The 19,806-nt window shown below is 40.1% G+C and overlaps 1 protein-coding gene across 2 annotated transcripts in view; it reads left to right on the top strand.

The window, feature by feature from the left end:
* The window catches only part of SPHKAP (SPHK1 interactor, AKAP domain containing), a 46,189-nt gene extending 30,495 nt beyond the window's left edge, over positions 1–15,694 (top strand). The window contains exons 5-11 of one of the 2 annotated variants that reach the window (XM_058843984.1): positions 451–706; positions 982–4,714; positions 8,027–8,206; positions 10,052–10,138; positions 11,127–11,179; positions 11,264–11,448; positions 13,495–15,694. In XM_058843984.1, coding sequence (XP_058699967.1) covers positions 451–706; positions 982–4,714; positions 8,027–8,206; positions 10,052–10,138; positions 11,127–11,179; positions 11,264–11,448; positions 13,495–13,638 — 4,638 coding nt within the window. In that variant the 3' untranslated portion in view covers positions 13,639–15,694. Of the gene's footprint in view, positions 1–450; positions 707–981; positions 4,715–7,927; positions 8,207–10,051; positions 10,139–11,126; positions 11,180–11,263; positions 11,449–13,494 lie in introns of both variants that reach the window. The other variant, XM_058843982.1, reaches the window with a different exon arrangement.
* The last annotated feature ends 4,112 nt before the right edge of the window (positions 15,695–19,806 follow it).

The following is a 19,806-nucleotide window of genomic DNA, read 5'->3' as shown; positions in this document are numbered from 1 at the left end:
TTCACAATTTTATCAGCCAGTATTTACAGGGCTGTCTTCAAACAAGCATTGCAACAAGAATGATTATGCCCACAAACAATTCCCTCTAGAGAGGTAATACCAGGTAGCGTGAGGCCATTAATAACAGCATGTCAAATGACTAACATCAAATAAGTCTCTTTCATTAAAACAACAAGTTGATTGAAAACAAACAACTTGGGAATTTCAACAAAATTGCCAAGTATCCCCTGTGATACAGCTGGGTTCTCTACTAAAACACTTGTATACCAAAAGCTGTCAGTCCAAGAAATCTTATTTTGGCATATGTGTAACCACACACTGTTACTAACATTGAAATGACAAATCGTATTGCATCTTTGCAACAGAACATTCCCGAGATATTTATAGAGAGGGAAGCTTAAAATAAGTTTTATATTTTAATTGAATAACTGAGATTCTTTTCCCCCCTAGTGTCCTTGGCTGGCAGATGTCTGCTTGGTTCAGTGTGCGAGGGGGGACAGGAGGAACAGCACAAGCTGCATCATTTTTGAAATAAACAAGTTTCTGATTGGACTTGAGCTCGTTCAGGAGAGGCAGCTGCAGATAGAAACTCGTGTCCTAAAGCCTGAGGATGACACGAACTGCTCCGTGTCCTCAATAGAAGAAGATTTCCTCACAGCCTCCGAGCACCTCGAGGATGACAACGAGGCTGATGAATATAAAGCTGGTAAAAGCAGGGGGGGCGAACATAATTCTGCTGTTGTTCATACTGCAAAACAGCTATAGCAATGCTGACAGAATTTGCACTTGCTGTTAATTCATGCATGTGTAATTTAGAAAATGGACAGCCATTCATATTTTTAAATTTTTGTTCAAAGACAAGGTACATGGCTGTGCAGTACTTTTACAGAGCAGTAATGGAGTACAAAGTTGTGAAGCTCTTTTCTTTTAAAAGTCATAAGTTACTCTGCAACAACTAATTTTTTTTATTTTTTTCAACAGGCCATGAAAAGTTAAATGTTTCAGAAGCATCTTCAGATGTCAAAAAAAATAAAGGAAAGGGATTTGAAAACATTCACTATAGAAAAGCCAGGTTGCCATTCATTCTTGAAGGGAACTGCATTAATAAAGATAATGCAGCTACTCAGGTCTCTGAAACTGTGAATGTTGTGGCTGAAGATGGCATCTCACGACCTGAAGATAAGTCAGACCAGGAAATACTGTGGCAGAAGGAATTAACTGAAAAAGGTACTTCATCATTTAGTACTACTGATTTGACTAGTGGGGTTGAAAACTCAGCACTCATGTTAGAAGATGTATCTGTAACCAAAATGGCTAAAGAGGAGCTGGAGCCTCAGGGTCACCCCACAACGAAACACAGCAGCAAGACAGATGGGGAAGATAGAACAGGTATCAGGAAAACTGATCCTCCCTCCCAGAACGAGCAGGCAACCACAGGTCAGTATGCCACAAATTTAGCAGAATCTGTTCTGCAGGATGCATTCATTAGACTGTCACAGTCTCGACCAAGTTTCAGTGAGGAGGCTGCAGTCAGCATCTCTGTAGGAAGCTCCTGTAAGTCAGAAGATGTATCTGCTTCCCGGTCATGGAATGAACTTCCAAAGATCGTCATAGTGCAAAGTCCAGACAGTTCTGAGAATGTACCTGACTGGCCAGGGTCTTCCTTCCCCAGCCTGAGCCACTGGGCTGAGGCAGAAAGCTCTGCTGAAGTTCCAGGTTACTTTGAGGAGGAACATTCAAATGGACATGACCAAAGTGCACTGGAAGTGGCTCTGGCTTGTGCAGCCACTGTCATTGGAACCATTTCCAGTCCCCAGGCTGCAGAAAAATTCCGCCGGGACCAGGAAGTCACAGACTGGAGAAGTGGAGTGGTCGCTAATGAAGAGGTGCACGCAGCATCCTCACAGCTCCTTGACAACTGTGCTGGCACAGAATACTCATTCCCATCTGCGCTCTGTGGCATGACTCAAGTAGCAAGTGCTGTAGCCATCTGTGGCCTGGGGGAAACAAAGGAGGAGAAGTACCCTGCAGCTTCCAGTGGACTTCTGTCTGCTGCCCAGGCTTCTGCAGCCATTACTCTGCATTGCAGCTTAGCTGTAGGAAGCAGCATGGAGAAGCTGAATGAGAGCATTGCAGAGGCACTTCTCAAAGAGGCATCCATAATTCTTACAAAACCCAACACGTACAAAAATGTGGGGCATTTTATGGAATCCATAAATGGGAAAATTATTGAAACAGCAGCAAGACCACATATTCCACGTGCTGATGGAGTAATCAGGGATGAACTTGCACAAAACTTATCCAATATTATTCTACGACATTCTATGGAAGAGGTTAGGAAGAAGAGACAGCTACGAGTCCATTCAGAGGATGGCTCAAGTACACAAGACATTTTCACAGAGACAGCAAATGAGTTGCTTTTTAATATAATATATTTCACTTGCAAGAAAATGAACGATATAAGGCAAGTTGAAGAGTGTTCTCCTCTCTTTTCTGAGGGCACAAAAGCAGAGAAAGTAACAAGAGCAGAAGGATGGCCAACACTGGGAACAGCTTGTGAAACTTCACAGAGTCCCCTTGATCACTCTGCTTCTAAGCCATTTGGTACATCCTACAGCACCAGTACTAGCAAAGATCTTGAAAAGGTCACAAGCACTTGCAAGGGTAATATCAAAGATGTAAATAGCAATGAAGGTTCCACACTGAATTCAGAACAGAGTGGAGATACAGGGCATAATACATTTGGTGCAAAAACATCTCCCAAGAAGAGATACCTGAAAAGAGCTGCTCGAGACTGTTACAAAGCCCCAAATCAGAGTAACAATAATCAGAAGAAAGACTACAGATCATTTTCAGACAGAGAAAATACCTTTGCAAACAGTGAATGCAGGCACGGTGTTCAAGAACAGCTGTCTTCTAGTGCCGCCATAAATACAGAAAACCAAGCCAAGATTAAGTGTGATCCTGTGCTAAATAATGATGTTCAACTTAGTTTGTCTTTGTTAGGAAACCATGTCTTGCTTCCTTCTCAGCCTGTGCTACAGGTGAAAAATTCAAGGGACAAATATTGTATAACAGACTTTGCAGAAGAATTGGCAGAAACAGTTGTCTCTATGGCAACAGAAATAGCTGCCATTTGTCTAGAGAATTCAAATGGCAAGCAACCCTGGTTCTGTGCATGGAAGAGAGGCAATGACTATCTGATGACCCAGAGTTTATCATGCAGAACCATGAAAAGGAAGAAGGAAACCCATACCAATGGTTCTGTGGTTCGGAAGCACAGGGCACCTCGGCTTAGTGAGATCAAAAGAAAAACAGATGAGCATCCTGAGCTAAAGGAAAAGTTGATGAATCGGGTAGTAGATGAATCTATAAACCTTGAGGACACACCAGATTCAGTCAATCTCTTTGCAAATGAAGTGGCTGCCAAAATCATGAACCTCACCGAACTCTCCATGGTTGATAGCATCTGGCAAGGTCCAAACCACCCCAGGAACAGACTGCACTGTGAAAGGTGGAGCCGAGCTAAAGCATCAAGCTGTGAGAGCATACCAGAGGAGGACTCAGATTCCAAAGCCTCTTTCAATACCCTGGGCCTCATGAACAGCTTTGGTCACTCGCTGAGCCAGACAAGTTCTGTCTCAAAGCAGTCTAGTTGTGAAAGCATTACAGATGAATTTTCAAGATTTATGGTGAACCAGATGGAAAATGAAGGAAGAGGTTTTGATTTATTACTGGATTATTATGCAGGAAAAAATGCAAACAATATCTTAACTTCTGCCTTACAACAGGTAGCCAAGAAAAATGGCCATCTTAATGTAAGACCAAGTTGCCCATCCAAACAGTCCAGCACAGAAAGTATAACAGAAGAGTTTTATAGGTATATGCTAAGAGAAATCGAAAAGGAAAATAAAGACAATCCATCATCCTCTCGGAATTCAAAGGACTGGTGTGGCAGTTTGCTGGCACCTTCTCTACGGTCACCTTTCTGCTTTAGGCAGTCGTCGATGCCCGACAGCAGGTCCTCAGGCTCTAGGCTTACAGTGAACGTCCCAATTAAAGCAAATTCCTTAGATGGGTTTGCCCACCACCGCCAAGATTCCTTAAGTGTACAGCCTGTCAGTACCGTGGCTTCTGCAGGGCTCTGCAAGTCTGACTCGTGCCTGTACCAGAGAGGCAAGACTGACCAGATCACAGACATGCTGATCCACGAGACGTGGGCCAGTTCTATCGAGTCACTGATGCGCAAGAACAAAATCATAGCAGATGAGGCACAGGCTACAGAGGCAGAGCAGTTTTACAGTGATTCTCCACCACATGTGGAACAATATGCAAAAAGACTGGCTGCAAATATTGTTGAAAGTGGCAAAAGTTTAATTGTTGTCCAGCAGGATTCCTTTGATTATACAAGCCGAGAGCATGTGCTGGAAAGCAAACATCCCCAAAGCACAACCCAGATACTGCCAAAACCCACAGTGGAGGAAGTAAATTTGGATGAGAAAAAAGAGCATGTGAAGAGCCCTGGAAGCCTCCCTGCAGGACAGCTCAGGGAAGTGCCTTTAATTCAGATAGAAACTGATCAACGAGATGAGCCAGACAAAGACTCTGAGTCTTTAACTTCATGTGGCTCATCTGGAAAGGGGCATCAAAGCAAAGAAAAGCCTCCAGAAGCTTTGGATGGGAAACACATGGTTCCCAGTTCCCCAGTAAATAGGTAAGTGACAAAAGAGCATCAGCACATTGCTTTGGTTTTTGGTTCATTTTCCCAGTAAAAATTATTTTGATAAAGGAATAAGATAAGCAGGCTAAGTTTTGACTACAGGTTTCTTTTGGCATAAAACCACCAATTGTGTCACAGTAGTAATTTCTGGAGAAAACTTGTATTGAATATGACATTATGGTTTTAAGATTTAAATCTAATACTGCACAGACAAGTTCTCTCTCTACAGATTTAAGTCTCACATAAGACAGGAAAGATGGACAAAAGCTTAAACTTTTATTTAGTGCAGGCTGATATCTGAACTAAAAAACAGATAAAAATCAGTGCTGTTTTATAACAGAAGATGGCAGGATCTGACCTGTAGTTCTCTGCTATGCTTGTTGCAGGTAATGCTTTGTATACCTGGAACCAAGACCAGATATCTAAGAGCTTGAAGTTTAACTTTGTGTTTACAGTCAGGAGCTACAAATAATAAAAATTCTTTAGTGAAAGAAATACAAGAATAAAAGTAGTTCTCACCTCTTAGTTCAAGACTTCTCTGGTAGTATTTAGATAGGGAAAAGAAGAGCATTTTATTTTAATGTCATTTCATGGCGTTTACATCACAGTTTACCACCCTCTCAGTACAGCTGTACTCCTTTTGTAAGGAAATCTGCAGCTTGCTTTTGTTAAGGTAAAGTGTGAGCCAGCATGAGAGTGCAGTGCAAATGTAGAGGATTGCTGTGGGTGCTCTGAGGTGAAGGGAATGCTCTCTCAAGGCATTGCCTCTTTATCACTGTACTTCATTGTATCTATTACTTTAGTGGTATCTAAACTGCCAGTCTCTTGGAGCACTGCAGCACCCCATTATTTCAGAGTGGCAGAAAGAGTGCAGGTGCTGGTGTTAGAAACCATTTTGGAGTTCATTTTATTCTAGGCAGTGCTGTGTTTTGGCATTTGACAGAGCTCCGCTTGAAGTGAGAAAGCACAAGTGCTTTCTCTCTTGAAGTGAGCAGGTGGATAGATTGTAAGACTTTCCTGTGTATGGCAGCAATTAGGTGGATAATTACCATGGTGTCACTAGTCTTTCATGTTGACTCTCCCGTGCTAATCTTCCTCTTCCTTAAAATGCAACCTGCTTTTGGTAAGATAAATTTAGAAATTCACCTATTTGGAATCTTGACTGCTTGAAAATGAAGTTATTTTTGCAGTTTACGAGCCCTTTCATAACTTTTCCTCTGCCTTTGAAGCAGAGTTCCCAACATGGCTATGACATGGATAAAGTAATAAGATTAGTAGGGCAGAATTAGTAAGCAGGGGCTACACCTGCCTGAGCATCTTGGCTCAGCAATGCCGTGCAGTTCTGGTTCAACTTGTCTCCATTTCTATCCATTGGCCTCATCTAAAGTGTGAAATGCAGAGTCCTTCCAAAGCAATCTCAAATGAAAGCTGCCCAAGTGCTCTCCAGATGTGCTCGTATCCCTGCTGGGAAGGCAGAGCCTCCAATGCTTCTTCACACAGATCTGAACCATTTGTGGCATGGCTGTCTGGACTAAATCTAGGCTGAAGTGAAAACCTAAAAATATATGTAATGTAGCTATAAAAATATCAGTAGAAATTGCTTTGATCCACTCCTACTGCATGAAATTACTTGCTAGTTCAGATACAGGCATATAGGACTCCAGGCAAAATATCAAGCCGACATAGAGTCAATTAGGGAAAAAAAAGCCATGCAAGCCTTCAGCAATGAAAAAAAGCTGTTTTTTTGTACGTAGGCAGTGCAACAGAGCCAGTCCTGTCACAGTTACACAGAAACTGTTCCAAGTGACTGTTCACAAGTGGGGAACTGTCAGTTCAAAGCATCGCTGGTGTGAGATGTAATTGCATAATGAATCAAACAAAACCAAAAATGCCAAGAGACATTGCCCACACAAATCTCTTGTGTTTTGGACCAGGTATCAGGAGCTACCTCTGCTGTACTAAGAACCTGAATAACACCCCTGCCGTGTGGCCTGGCTGCTCAGTGCCCAAGAGCCAGAGAGTGCAGGGGCAGAGTCCTGGGCTCAGGGGTGACAGACACAGAGGTTTGGCAGAGCTGACTGCCAGGGGGAGCAGAGCCCCAGGCAAGCAAGTCCCATTCTCCCTGCACAGGCTGCATCTCTCTGTCATCCAGCATTAATGCAGCAACTTCTGAGAGTGAGAGCTTGGCAAAAAGAGATACCCACAATGATACTGTCTCAGTATCAGTATGCCTAATCAAGGTAATTACTCAGGAGCAGTAGAATTTCTGGAGTGATCTCCTGCTTTAACTGAAGACAGATGCCTTAACCATAACTACAGATAAAGGTCTGAAGGCAAGAATTTCTCTAGAGAGATTCTGCAGAGGATTGTCAGCGCAGAACATAACATTGCTTTAATCCTAAATTGCAAATGCAGACTATCCAGTGAATATAATAAAACTACAGTTTTGCTTTACTTGTTATTCTGGCACTACAGTGATATAATTATTAGAGGCATTGATTATTATTTTTCTTTGTATCAAAACCCCAGTTTAGCTCTAAAAACTTAGCAAAAATACCATTTCCTTTTTTTCTTTGTGTGTGTTTGTTGGGCGTACATGTACACATATGTGGCACACTCATGTGTGACATGTCAAATGTGCAGAATTAGAAAGCATTTTCCCCTTAACCCTGTACTTTATAAACTCAGTCTGGGCTCCATCTTCAGTCTGGTTTCTGACTGTTGCAGTATTTTGTCCTTCCCCAGCCCAGGCAATGAAGATCCTAGGGACATGGCAGACTCAGACTCATTAGTGATTCACAACCCACAATGCTTTCCTACTTTCACTTCTTTGGGATCTACAATTTTAACAAAGTAGAAAACTCTGTCAAGAAACTTACTCACCCATTAGCAGGACAGGGATTTAGCAGCAATATATATTTCCAAGAGGTGCTGTCATTCTGCAGTAACATATACCACATACTTCAACCACTGATTGACTGAAGTGCCTTAAGCAATAAACCTTTACAGTGATTAGGTTTTTTTATATGCTAAATGTTTTTGTTAAAGCTGAAACTTTTCTGTGTATACTTAAATCTAGGTTTTGTGTTTATTTATAGCAGTCATAAGAAAGTCCTTTTTTAAGAGCATCTCAGGCCATATGTTCTACTGGACTCTATGTATAAATTATAAGCTTGTCCAGTCTTCTTGATGTCTATAATTCTGCAGCTTGGTTGACTTTAATGAGCAGCATTGCCTGAAGATTGGTGGCACCAGTTTGTTTGCCTATATTACAATATCCATGTGCCTTCCCTATCATCCTGCCAGCAACAGTCCTCAGAGCAGATCGGATGCTGAAATCATAGGAGAGGCAAAAACAGCTGAAGAATTTCCAGCCCATCTCAGCAGCAGTGAAGAAAGCACTGGCAGCTGGTCCCAGCTTGCCAACGATGAGGACAATCCTGATGACACAAGCAGCTACCTGCAGCTCAGCGAGCGCTCTCTGAGGTACCCACCTTGTCTCTGCTCACTGTAGGGTGTGGTCTGCCCACCAAGCCTACCCTGCATCAGCAGTGAGAGGCAACAGCTTGAGTCTAATGGCAGACTTTATCTCTTGATTTTTTTTTAATAAGGGAAAAAAATTACCCACATTCTGCTTCTCAGCCAGGTCTTTTTAGTATTGGTGAGTAGCTCGATTCAGACAAAGAAAAAACCTCCTGGCACCACTGAAGTGTCTCAGCAAAAATGCCACTGGACAAGTTAATTGCTACAGTCATTTGTTTTATTTGCTGTTGTTTGCATAATGTTTATTTTGGCACCTCCTTAGCCAAGATTGACAAGACTGCCATTCCCATCAGAAATCCACGCACTGAGAACAAATATTGAGCCCTGATCTGCTTAGACTGGCAAAGGGGTGCATATTAACAGAGGATGACCAATTTTTCCCTAAGTAGTCATAAATTCAAGAGCTCCTACTACTATGTGCTCATTTTGTTCCACTTCAAGTCAGGACAAATGTTTGAAAACGTTATTTAATTCTTGGAGTTTATATAGAGTGATGGTAGTTTGACTTCAGCCCCTTCACAGCATCAAACTGAGTAAGGTTTTTCCTTCACATGCTCTTAGACTATATTTTAAAATATTATCAAGTAATTACATCTTTCTCTTGAGTATTAAGATGACAAGGAGGGAAGACATTATGGTAATGAAGCAGGGGAAAAAAAAGAATCTGTCAGAAAGCACTGTTGGCTGGCTGAAATTACTGAACAAAACATGGCTGTCAGTGCAGCTGAACATTCATCCTGCTATTACAGTATCAACCTTTAACAAAGTCCTTGGTCTGAGAGAGCTGAAGTATTGCACCTTTCAGCTCTGCACTGGAACAAATTACTACAGCAAGTCTGAATGCATGGCATGCTGACAATGTCTCAGAACACCCTGACAAGGAAAGGAACTGTCTAATCAATCCTTCTAATGTAGGGGGAAATACTATTAGTTGGTTTTTCAGTAAAAATTAAGTGGTTCACCATGACTTACCACACAGAATTTGTTCATGGCAATTGACTTGCAGCCAGCAAATTCACAGCCTGTCCATGAGACTATTACAGTAGCTGCATAAACATTCACTGTCACATTTATAATGATGTTATAAAGTGAACTGGTAATATTTTTTCCAAATATCCTCAAGTGTGCTACTTCATCCTTGTGAAGAAGCCAAAGAGAACGCTTCTGTGTATTTGTGGTCCCAATGAGCATTGGCTTTGATTAAAATCTCAGTCTTTCAGAGTAGTCAGAAACATGAGGGGCCATCTCTGTATCTGTGGGTTCCATCAGATCCCAAATAGTATTTGGGGCATGATGTGATACCCTGAAACTGCTGCATGGTCACCCATGTGGACTCACCCTACAGGTAAGTGTATGATGAGCAGCCAGTGCTTGAACTCCCCGTGTTCAGAGGGAGCTGGATCTTTGCAGGTTTCTTGCAGGACATCTCTGTACCCACTAATCCTTCTTTTCAAGGACGCAGGCAGACTCAGTTTTGCTTTGAGGCCAAGTGTTCATTGCATAAGCCATTCACAAGAAGAGAGTCCACCTTTTTTTCCTCCAATTTACAGCATCACTTGATGCATTGATGCACTTGATACATGCTCAATCTAGACCTATTTTAATAAAAGCCTCATTACTTTCTGCAGACTAGTGTGCTTCATTCAGGGAACCACTTGCTGAGCACAATTGATTTTATGGAACAGGGCTCCTCCCCACTTTGCTTTGTACAGAAATAAATTTTTAGAAGATGTATGGAGACATGTTCAGCACAGCTTGGCACTAATACTTAAACTTTTGCTTTGTCAGCAATGGCAACAGCAGTACAGCTAGCAGTCTTGGCATTATGGACCTGGAAATTTATCAGGAGAACGTGCCATCTTCTCCTATGATTAAGTAAGTAGTCACTGAAGTGAGACTTGATGTTTAGTCCAATTTTAACTGCAAATCATTTACGCCACCAAAACCGTGCCAAGCCCTGCTTTGCACCTGCTGCTGTGCCTGCCCATGGTTTCAGAGAAAAGCACATGCAGGTGTCTGTGCAGAGTGAGGGCACCAGACAGTGAAAAATTACAGGAAAACCCAGTCAGGTGGATCTCTTGAGAACACAGATCCATCAGCCACCCTGTCTAAAAGACAGTTCTCCGTGGTATCAGTTTTCTGTTGTTGAACCTTCTTCTCTGAATAACTTCAAATTTTATCAAAACTCTACTGTAATACCAAGGAAGGTCAAACAAGTAAGGATCAATTAAAAGCCATTTTAAAAAAACCCAATAGCATTCTTTCCATTAGTAACAACAATAATAATTTGGCCCACAGTACATCTTACCTATTGTTTCTGGGAATGTTTCTACTGAACATGCAATTCAATTATCAAGAGATGTGCGAGTACATCCTGCCTAAAGATCCTGGTACAAGCTGCCAGCTGGTGAATGTCATTATGCAGCCAGGGCACATCCACTGCACAAACATACAGACTGTACATCACATACTGAACATGGGAACTTCCTGAAGTCAGTGACGTCAGAAAATTGTCAAATTCAGCATTTCCACCCAGGTTATGAGACTTGCTGTGTCTTACCATAATGTCGTTTGCTTGTCATTATGTGAACTGTAAAGATACACAGGTCCTGGTGAAACGTAATACATGACATAACTAATACAAATACTTCATCCTGCTACAGAAAAATGCTGCAGTTCAGTTTTTCCTGATTCACAGATTAAATAATGAAATATATTCAGCATTTTATTGTTTCATCCTATGTAACCTTTTTCTTGCAGTTTTCTAGGTCTTGCATTGAGGGAGAAGTTTATTCATCATGAAGCAATATTGTAGACTGTTCCTAAGTATGACTAATAAGCTTTGTTGTTGTTTGTTTCTAAGTGAATTAGTAGAAGAAAAGGTTTTCCTTAAAGAACAGACAGAAAACACTGAGGGTAAGTTGAACCATATCAATTAAAACATATAGTTTGAAGATAACACAAGTAATTGCACAGTAACTGGTGGGATTGCTTTTCCAGAAAGTACTTCTGAGCTTTCAGTGGGAACAGCCAACTGTCAAAAGGACCTCCTGGTGATAAACTTTGATCTGGAACCAGAGTGCCCTGACGTGGAGCTGAGAGCCACCCTGCAGTGGATAGCTGCTTCTGAACTTGGAATTCCAACTATCTATTTTAAGAAATCTCAGGAAAACAGAATTGAAAAGGTAGTGTTTACAGATATGGGCATACTATTAATGTCTGCATACCTGTAGCAGTTATGATTTGCTGAAGTTATTGAGCTTAAAAGCAGATGCAGAAGCATCTTCATTACAGCAAGATGGCAACACTGCTCTTCATGAGAGAAAGGAATGAGAGGACAGGTGTATCAGAGCTTAAGGTATGTGAAACATGTAGTAGATTGTCTATGGCATAAGAAAATGTCACCATGAGACCTTCTCCAAAGTCTCGATAGCATGCTTTGACAAATCTATTCACTTTTTCACATTAATGATATATTAAATACTAATGCCCAAGGCAGAATTAACAGAATCCTTTATGTGGCTGCATTTGAAAGGCTGCACATGGTTTACATGGAGTTAAAGTACAAAGGTGTAAAAAATAAGAATAAAAAACCTTTGTGTGTAGACATCACACGTACAATGTTCTGCTACTTAGTCACTATAATGTGAGACATTGTTTGGACTTAAGATTTTCAGTCCTTACTCTTGTTCTGCCTCGCCTGTAATGCCAATTACAGCTGCCTCAGGTTGGTCTAAACTTGTACCCAGCTGTTCATAAATTGCTCCAGCTGGGGATACAGCTTTTGAGCACAGAAATCTCTTTCCAGAGAGAGTGGACAGACACAGACCACTGAGAAACCTGCTGAGGTGTTAGTCCAAGCCAGAGCCAGGAGCAACACTGAAGTCCAAAACAGCCACAAGTGCAAACTCTCTATTCCTGAATGATCAGCTAGTGCTCCTTTGTAGACCCCACCAAATACCAACCACAGCATTTCAGGAAAGACCAAAAGAACCCCATTTCCAAGATCAGCAAGAGAGCTTATAAGCTTTAAGACTTAAAAACACGTTAGTATTGAAGTCAATTAATGAAAAAAGTATTACAAATCAGTATTTTGGTCTCTTATGGGAAGATCATTTTGAGTAGCAGAGATATTGTTTGATTTTCTTGAGTACATGCATTTGGGAATCATAAACATAATTTAAAATGCATTCAACAGCAACAGTCCAAATTGCATCTAATTAAAGAAACAGCTGTCAGCTTTACCCATGTGCTTTGGCAAACAGTTAATTCAATTGCAAAAATACACTAGAGAATAATGAAGCACATCCTGCCTACAACAGCGTTCTTGGAAATCACGTGCCTATTAAATATCATTAAAATACATATTAAAAGTTTAGGCTGCTGCATGTAAATAGCAGACAGCTACACTAACTAGAGACACAGTCTTTTCTTTTGTGCTTTTAAACTGGAAACAGAAGGAGCAAACTAATTATTGTGAAATTCTTGTGAAATTCAAAGAAGTGAAAAGCTTTGATTTTCATTTGTGTGCTTCAGAAGGAAAAGGGACCAGATGGATGACCCTGTGAAACCCATTATTAAGTACCAAGTGGACAAAACTCAGGATTTTTTTAACAGCTGCTTAAGAACGTATATTTAACCTCTCATTTCTCTGGAAATTAAAAAAAAAATACAAATGCTGATACTGTGTTTAAAACACAACTGTGATGAATGTCTTCATGTGACAAAATTTTACACAGAATTCCCTCTCACCACTACTATTTGAATATTTAAAATACTATGGGATGTACATATGGAAATACAGAAAATTACATATAAAGTGAAATATAGCTAGTGGTAATGAAAAAAAATCTTGTAAGATGGATAATCACACTTCCATGTTTTTGACAATGAGTTATTGCTAACATGGCAAATAGTGATCCTTTATCAAACTGACTTTGTCTATTTTTATTCTTATTGCAATAAATAAGAAATAATTGACAGAAGCAGTTAATTTAGAAAATGTCATGAGAGCCCATCAGTCTTTGGGGAGCTATGGAACTTGAGAAATGAAGTTTTCATAAATAGCAAGAACGTTGATGTTGCTGTGCACTGAGTGGTGTCCACTCCTTCACACAGCTGTGCATTTACAAAGGGTGGACTAACAGGGGTTTGTGTGCATGCATTTCACAAAACCTTAGGAAATGTTCACCAAATCCCAAGTGTATTTCACTGTGGTTATTTTTGTTTAGTTTCTAGATGTCGTGCAGTTAGTTCAGCGGAAGTCCTGGAAAGTGGGGGATATCTTCCAAGCCGTGGTACAGTACTGCAAGCTCAGCGAGGAGGGCAGAGAGATCACACCCAGCCTGTTTGACTGGCTGCTTGAATTGGGTTAATGAAGTTCACTGGTTCAGCTTTACTGTTTTATTCCAGTTTAAATAAGCAGTGGTTTGTGTAACGCTCTGATTTCTGAACATCACTGAACAAAATGTGCAAAGATGAACAAACTCTACAAGAACAGCACAAGTCTGTGCCACAACTGACCCAGGAGCAAAGTGAACCTGTGTTTATTGTGTCTTTCTGTGTCATGAGGGACTCTTGACGTGTTGTGCTATAGGATGCACTGTACTATGAGGAGATGGATTTTTAGCCTTCTGAATTAATGAACTACACAGTAAAGGCTTAATTATCTAATATATTCCATTTTCATCAATTTGATTAAGTCAGGTAAAATGGGGTAGTACCCTAACATTCAGTTTTAAAACAACACTGATATTTGTACAGTTTAACTGTTAGAAGCAGAGTGTGTTTCAGAATGCCTGGAGACACCCTTGTCCCTAGATAAGTAATATTTATGTGTTTTTGAAATCTCCCTAATCTGCTAAGGGTTAAAAGCTTTTGAACACTTAACACCTTTGCAGTTAAGACAACACAACAAAAAGCTGCTGAAAACACATTTTAGTTTCTTTCCATGTGTTTCTTTCTCTTCCATAGCTGTTCCTGATTACTGCAACCTTCCCAAAGAAACAAAATCCAGTCTCTCAGTTACTGTCCTTCAAAAACTGATTCCTTTCCCCTGGGAAGCAGTGCAGTTCAGTGTAGCCACACCTGGTAGATTCCTGCACACAGCTCTGTGAGCCAAGGCAGCAGTTCTCAAGCCCTGTCCTGCCCCAGCCCTGCAACATTGGGCGAGTCATTTCACCTCTGTGCCTCAGTGTCCCTGCCTGGCAATGGGAATCATGATAGTACAATTGTTACCTAAAGTGATTCTGTTGAAAGCACTATGTAACAATCTATATATCAGTTAAAAGCAGTAAAAAAAGTACTATTTTAATTTTAGTGTAATTGAATAAATTGTTAATGAGGTGAAGAAATACATATCTGAAAAGAGCACCATCTTGTCCTAAAAATCTCAATGTTAATTTTTGTAACTTGCAAAAAAGCAAAATGTTTGTTAAAATTTCAGCAGACATACGTGTTCATTTTGAAGATAACTGTTTGGACTATATGTGAGAGTTCACATTCCTATAACATTTCTTTAACTGTTTGATAAGATATACTCTGCTATCGTCCTGTTGAGATGATCTGTTGGTATTGTGCACTTAGTAATACATTCTCTCAACTCTGCCAAAGAGACTGGGTGTGAATCTAAAGGTAAAAACAACTTATGACATCACAGCTCTTCTGCGATTTGTTTTTCTGAAAATACTCACTTTTCATCTCTCTACCCAAATAGAGGAATAGAATACCTGCCTGCTTTTCCCAAAAAAAAATATTTAAGAGAAGTTTTATTTTCCATATAACAGTATATGCTTCTATAATATTTCTTGAAAAAAAAACTATCCTTTTGCACTAAATATTTTTGAAAATTTTGAAGTAGTTTTAAATAATTTATGAAAAAGAGCCATATTCTCAGTTTTATCTTTAAAACCATTACAAAACTTGCATGATTGCATCACTCATTTGTTACAAAATACAGATTGTTAGCGAATCAAAATCTAATGTGGAACATTAAATAATGTGAGTAATTCTCAATCTACTCTGCAGTATAAACAGAAGAGGAGAGGCTGCTTTACAGTCAAAGTAAAGGTCAATTTATTGCAAGCACTGAACATAACTGGGGTCACTGGGCCAGCCCCTAAGAACTGCTGAGTATCTGTAGCTCCCACTGAGTGGCAACTCTGAATGCTCAGCATTTCTGAGGCTGAGAGCTAGTGAAAAGCACCGAGAATTATAGACTTAAAGTGCTTTGTTCAAGTGAATTAATAGGAAGGTGTATTTATTTTTAAACCAAATACAGTTACTTGTCAGTATACAATTTTTTGTTGTGATGGAATAAATGTTTACAAAGCACAAATATCATGACAGAGTTGTAACAGTGTGATGCAGTTTCTCTGTACAGTAGTTCTTAATGTTGCAATTTATTCAGAAATAAATTTATGTTACAATGTGTGTCCTCTTTGCCTTCCTAAAAAGTTCACAAATGAGCTATAGATTTTTTGATATATTAAATATCTGCCTGCCATGCCTGGAGGTTCTCAAACTCTGCTTCTCAGTGATGAATCTGATCCGTGGCTCTAACCAAAACAAGCCAGAGAAACATCCAGGTCTTACCTCAGTGCCAAAGCTACTTGGGTTCCACAATTCCTTCAAGAGATAAAAGACTAAACATAACATTCTTAGTATCACAATAAAATAAAGAGAAATGATACCCTGATTGCCCAGAATAACTCCCTATGTATAAACCTCTATTAGTGCTCACTCTGGCTGCTTTCAGTACCTGCAAAAGTGAGCAGGAGGCTGGGGAGACAGAAGTTCAGGAGTTTCTTCTCCTTGTGTAAGTTCACAGGGGCATTTATTGCAATATTGCCTAGATACCACAGGTATTTCTACTGCTACACAGAAAAGGAAACCTCGCTTCACTTACTAAATCAAAAAAGCATTAGTCCATTCTTCATTTTTTCAGTTTTTTAGAAGTGGGTATTAAATACTCCTAAATGAGAAGAACATATAGCCTTAGGTAAAATCTCCCTCTACATGAGCATGATGCAGGTTTTTAGCAACATCAGGGGTGGTTGCTCACTTTCTCTCTTGATAAAAACTAGGATATGACAAATTAATATCAGATGAGCCAAATTCAAAGCAAACAAAAAGAGATGAGAAATTATAAATGATAGGATGCAAGACTTGTACACAGGTTCAGGTGGGAGCTGGAGAAGTTCTTACAGGAGATGTTTCGGGGGATGCTCTGGCCATCAGAGGCCCCCCACGAGAGCAGCAGCCACAGCTGCAGTGCTCCCCTTCCTGGAGGTGGCTTCAGGAGAAGGTGAATTGCCACCCCAGGGTTGAATCTACCACCCATATAATGAAGAGCTACAACTAGCTCTCCTACTCTTCAAAAAGCAATTCTGTATTTGAATTAGATATTTTAAAACTTTGTTTTTAATGTTGTTGTGTTTAGGTTTCTTTTAATGTGAGGTTACTAGAAGCTGAAAAACTATACTTCAATTTTGTTCATACCACTGAAGATTTTTATGGTGCTCAAAATAACCATTTATGGCCTGTGATAAAAATAGTCACCTGTTAAATTCATAGATAACTTTTCTGAAGAGGCCAGTTTTACAGTTGCTCTTGGCCTGTTTCATGCAGAGCTGCATGACAGACAAGCATAGGAATGCCACTGTGAATCCTGAACTCCACATTTCAAAATGACAGAGGGAAAAAAACCCACCAGTCCATTGAAATAAAGAGCCCACATGACCAACTTAAATAAAACAAATTGCAGCTCAGAAGGGAAGCACATCCATGCTAGCCAATTTAAGGATTTGAGCCAGAGACGTTCCTAAGCCTTCGCCACATACAAGCAAAACGTATAACGCCACTATTTCAGTTTTCCCAACTCACTCTGAACCCAGTCACCACAAAGAACAGGCCCTCAGAAGGCATCTTGCAGCTGTGCAGCATTTAGCAGGACAGACACTTCTATTAGACAGCTGGACTATCAAACTAATTGAAACAATTTGCAGTGAAGACTGGGCTGGCTGATGGGTATTGCATCCTCCTCCCAGCTTCAGCTGAGAATTAGATAGTAAAGTGCAGCAAACTGGAAAATAGAAGCAGGATATATTTCCACATTCTTTCACTAACTACCTAGGAAATGTGAGTGATCCCACTGAAGGAGACAGAAAAAGAAATTCACACAAAATGCCACTTTTAAAACATGAGTGGGTGTGAGCATTACTGTCATCACCTATTCAGCAAGCATTTGAATCTCACACGTCACAAGTCCAAGTACACATCATGTGCTTACATGGAAATCCCCATCCTTGTGAAGTGTATGTTCTGTCCTAGAGCAGTTATGTGACACAAACTGTTTCCCAGAAAAACAGAATTGCATATTCACAGAGGTTAATCCTGAAAGGATTTCAAAGTCTAAAGGACAGAAAAGAATACAGCAAATATAATTTCTACAGTAAGAAGCCTTACTAAAGCACTTCAGGGCTCTCCTGAGGTAATCCTTTTCAATAAGGTCACAGGAAGCCAAATTTGTCAGCATTTCAGGGTAATGTTGAAAGCTACATCTCACTCCAACCACACAGTGATTAAAGTAGCATTTGGATAATATAAAGTATGCAGATTAAAAAAGAGCCAGGCAATAGACCTAGAACATACACATTCACCATTTTGGCTGAGGGACTAAAGTGGAATCAGAGAAAGGGATAAAATTGCTACCAGACCCAAAGAATGGTTCCAGGAAGATACATTTATGTGATACATTCCTAATGTATATCTCTATAATTTATAAAATCTGTATATGGGTAAACTAAGGTGCAGAGAACCTAACATCAAAGCATTCACAGAGAGTATCTAGAGTACTACTGAAGCTCTTCCATGGTGCCAAGCCAGTACCTTTTCCAGCAGTGAATCACACCAGATGTGAAAATACTTCACATATGAGCCAGAAACTTAGATTACTTAGCCTGAAAAGCAGCTCCATACACTCAAGAATCTAGGAAGAATCAGAAATAGAACCCAGATTGCCTGCCAGTCCAATGCTTACTGTATGAAACCTCAATTCACAATTTCTTGCAAAAATAGGACAAGAGCTTGAAGCCAAAAGCTATTACAGCCATCTGATTCACTAGCGTAGTATAAGAAAAAAATCATAAAGGAAGAGGCAACAGGAAGAAAACCAGACTAAAAGATTAAGGGGAGTGGGGAGAGAATCTCGCTCCTAATCACAGTGCAAAGAATATTTTCTACTTTGTGACAGTTCAGTCACAGACAGTTCTACTTTGTGACAGAAAGTCAAATTTCAAGTTTTAACTACATAGCAGTAGTTGTATATATCTCATTATAGTAATTTTCCTCCATTTTTGTCAGCTGGGAATCTCCCAGGTCACAGGGGCCCATCAATCTAGGGACACTGAGCAATTCTAAACCAACATGAAACAGCACTGCCCTTCCTGACCCTTTCAATTCCAACTTACTGAGATATTTTGACATGCAAAGGTTTTGCACAGAAACCCAGGAAGCACCAAAGGCATCACAGAGATATTTGTATCAGCCACTTTGCCACTGATGAAAGTTTCATTTTAAATGATCTGCAACTCTCTACTCACTTCTTCTACAGCACAGCACTACTTGAAATAACCAGGAAATCTGCCAAGTGATGACAGGCACTTTTGTTTCCTCATTTACACACAAAGATGCTGGCAAGCACTCTGAGGTAGTCACAACACACCAGCTTTAGTAACTTCCTACTAAATTTAACAACATTTAGAAGTCCACAATCACCCAGAGATATAGAAGATAAACAAAATATCTCCAAGTTCATTCTTTGCTCTACACTTTCTTTCTCCCTCTTTACCTCTTCAAATTTCTTTCAAGTCTGCTGGAGAAGACGAGTCAGTTGTGCTCCTTCACTGTGCCTGCAAAGAGCAACTGCACTTCCAGATGCACTCAGGAAGTGGCGCAAACTACACAGGTGAAACCTACTGGCAATTTCTGGGAGAGGCAATTGATGTTAATTTGAGCTAAAAGCTCATTGTATGCTGGTAAATAACTTGCAGGAGTTTCTCATCTACTTCTCAGTTTATGTCAGGATCCTTGGCTTCCAATCTTTGCTAAGCAGAATTTCTTCATGCTGGACTTAATCACTGAGCCAGGATTCCAAGCTGGAGTCACCACGGGGAGTAATTTTTTTTAATCTCAGTTCAAAATAGGAGAATGAGGACTGAGCAGAAACAAATGGGTTGAATGGAAAGATGTGGGCAAGTATGAGATGGAAGTTTAACTGCAGCATGCATTCAATAGTTAACAGCAAGGCAGCTCAAAAATGGCTGCTGGTTTTGTCCAGAAATATGAATGGGGCATTGTAGTACAAAAAGAAAAAACTAGCATTTTAATTCAATATTTTATTGCACAGACACACACACACACACAAAATTAATACAAAAGTCTTCAAAGCAAGTGTAAACCAATGCTCCTTTCGCAACAGAGATTACTATAATGCTCTATTTTTTTTAAAGGTTACAAGTTAAAAATTTTTAAAAGGTTACAAG

This window comes from Poecile atricapillus, chromosome 8 (genome assembly GCF_030490865.1).
Source record: "Poecile atricapillus isolate bPoeAtr1 chromosome 8, bPoeAtr1.hap1, whole genome shotgun sequence".
Taxonomy (NCBI): domain Eukaryota; kingdom Metazoa; phylum Chordata; class Aves; order Passeriformes; family Paridae; genus Poecile; species Poecile atricapillus.
This window is presented reverse-complemented; position numbering and strand designations above follow the sequence as displayed.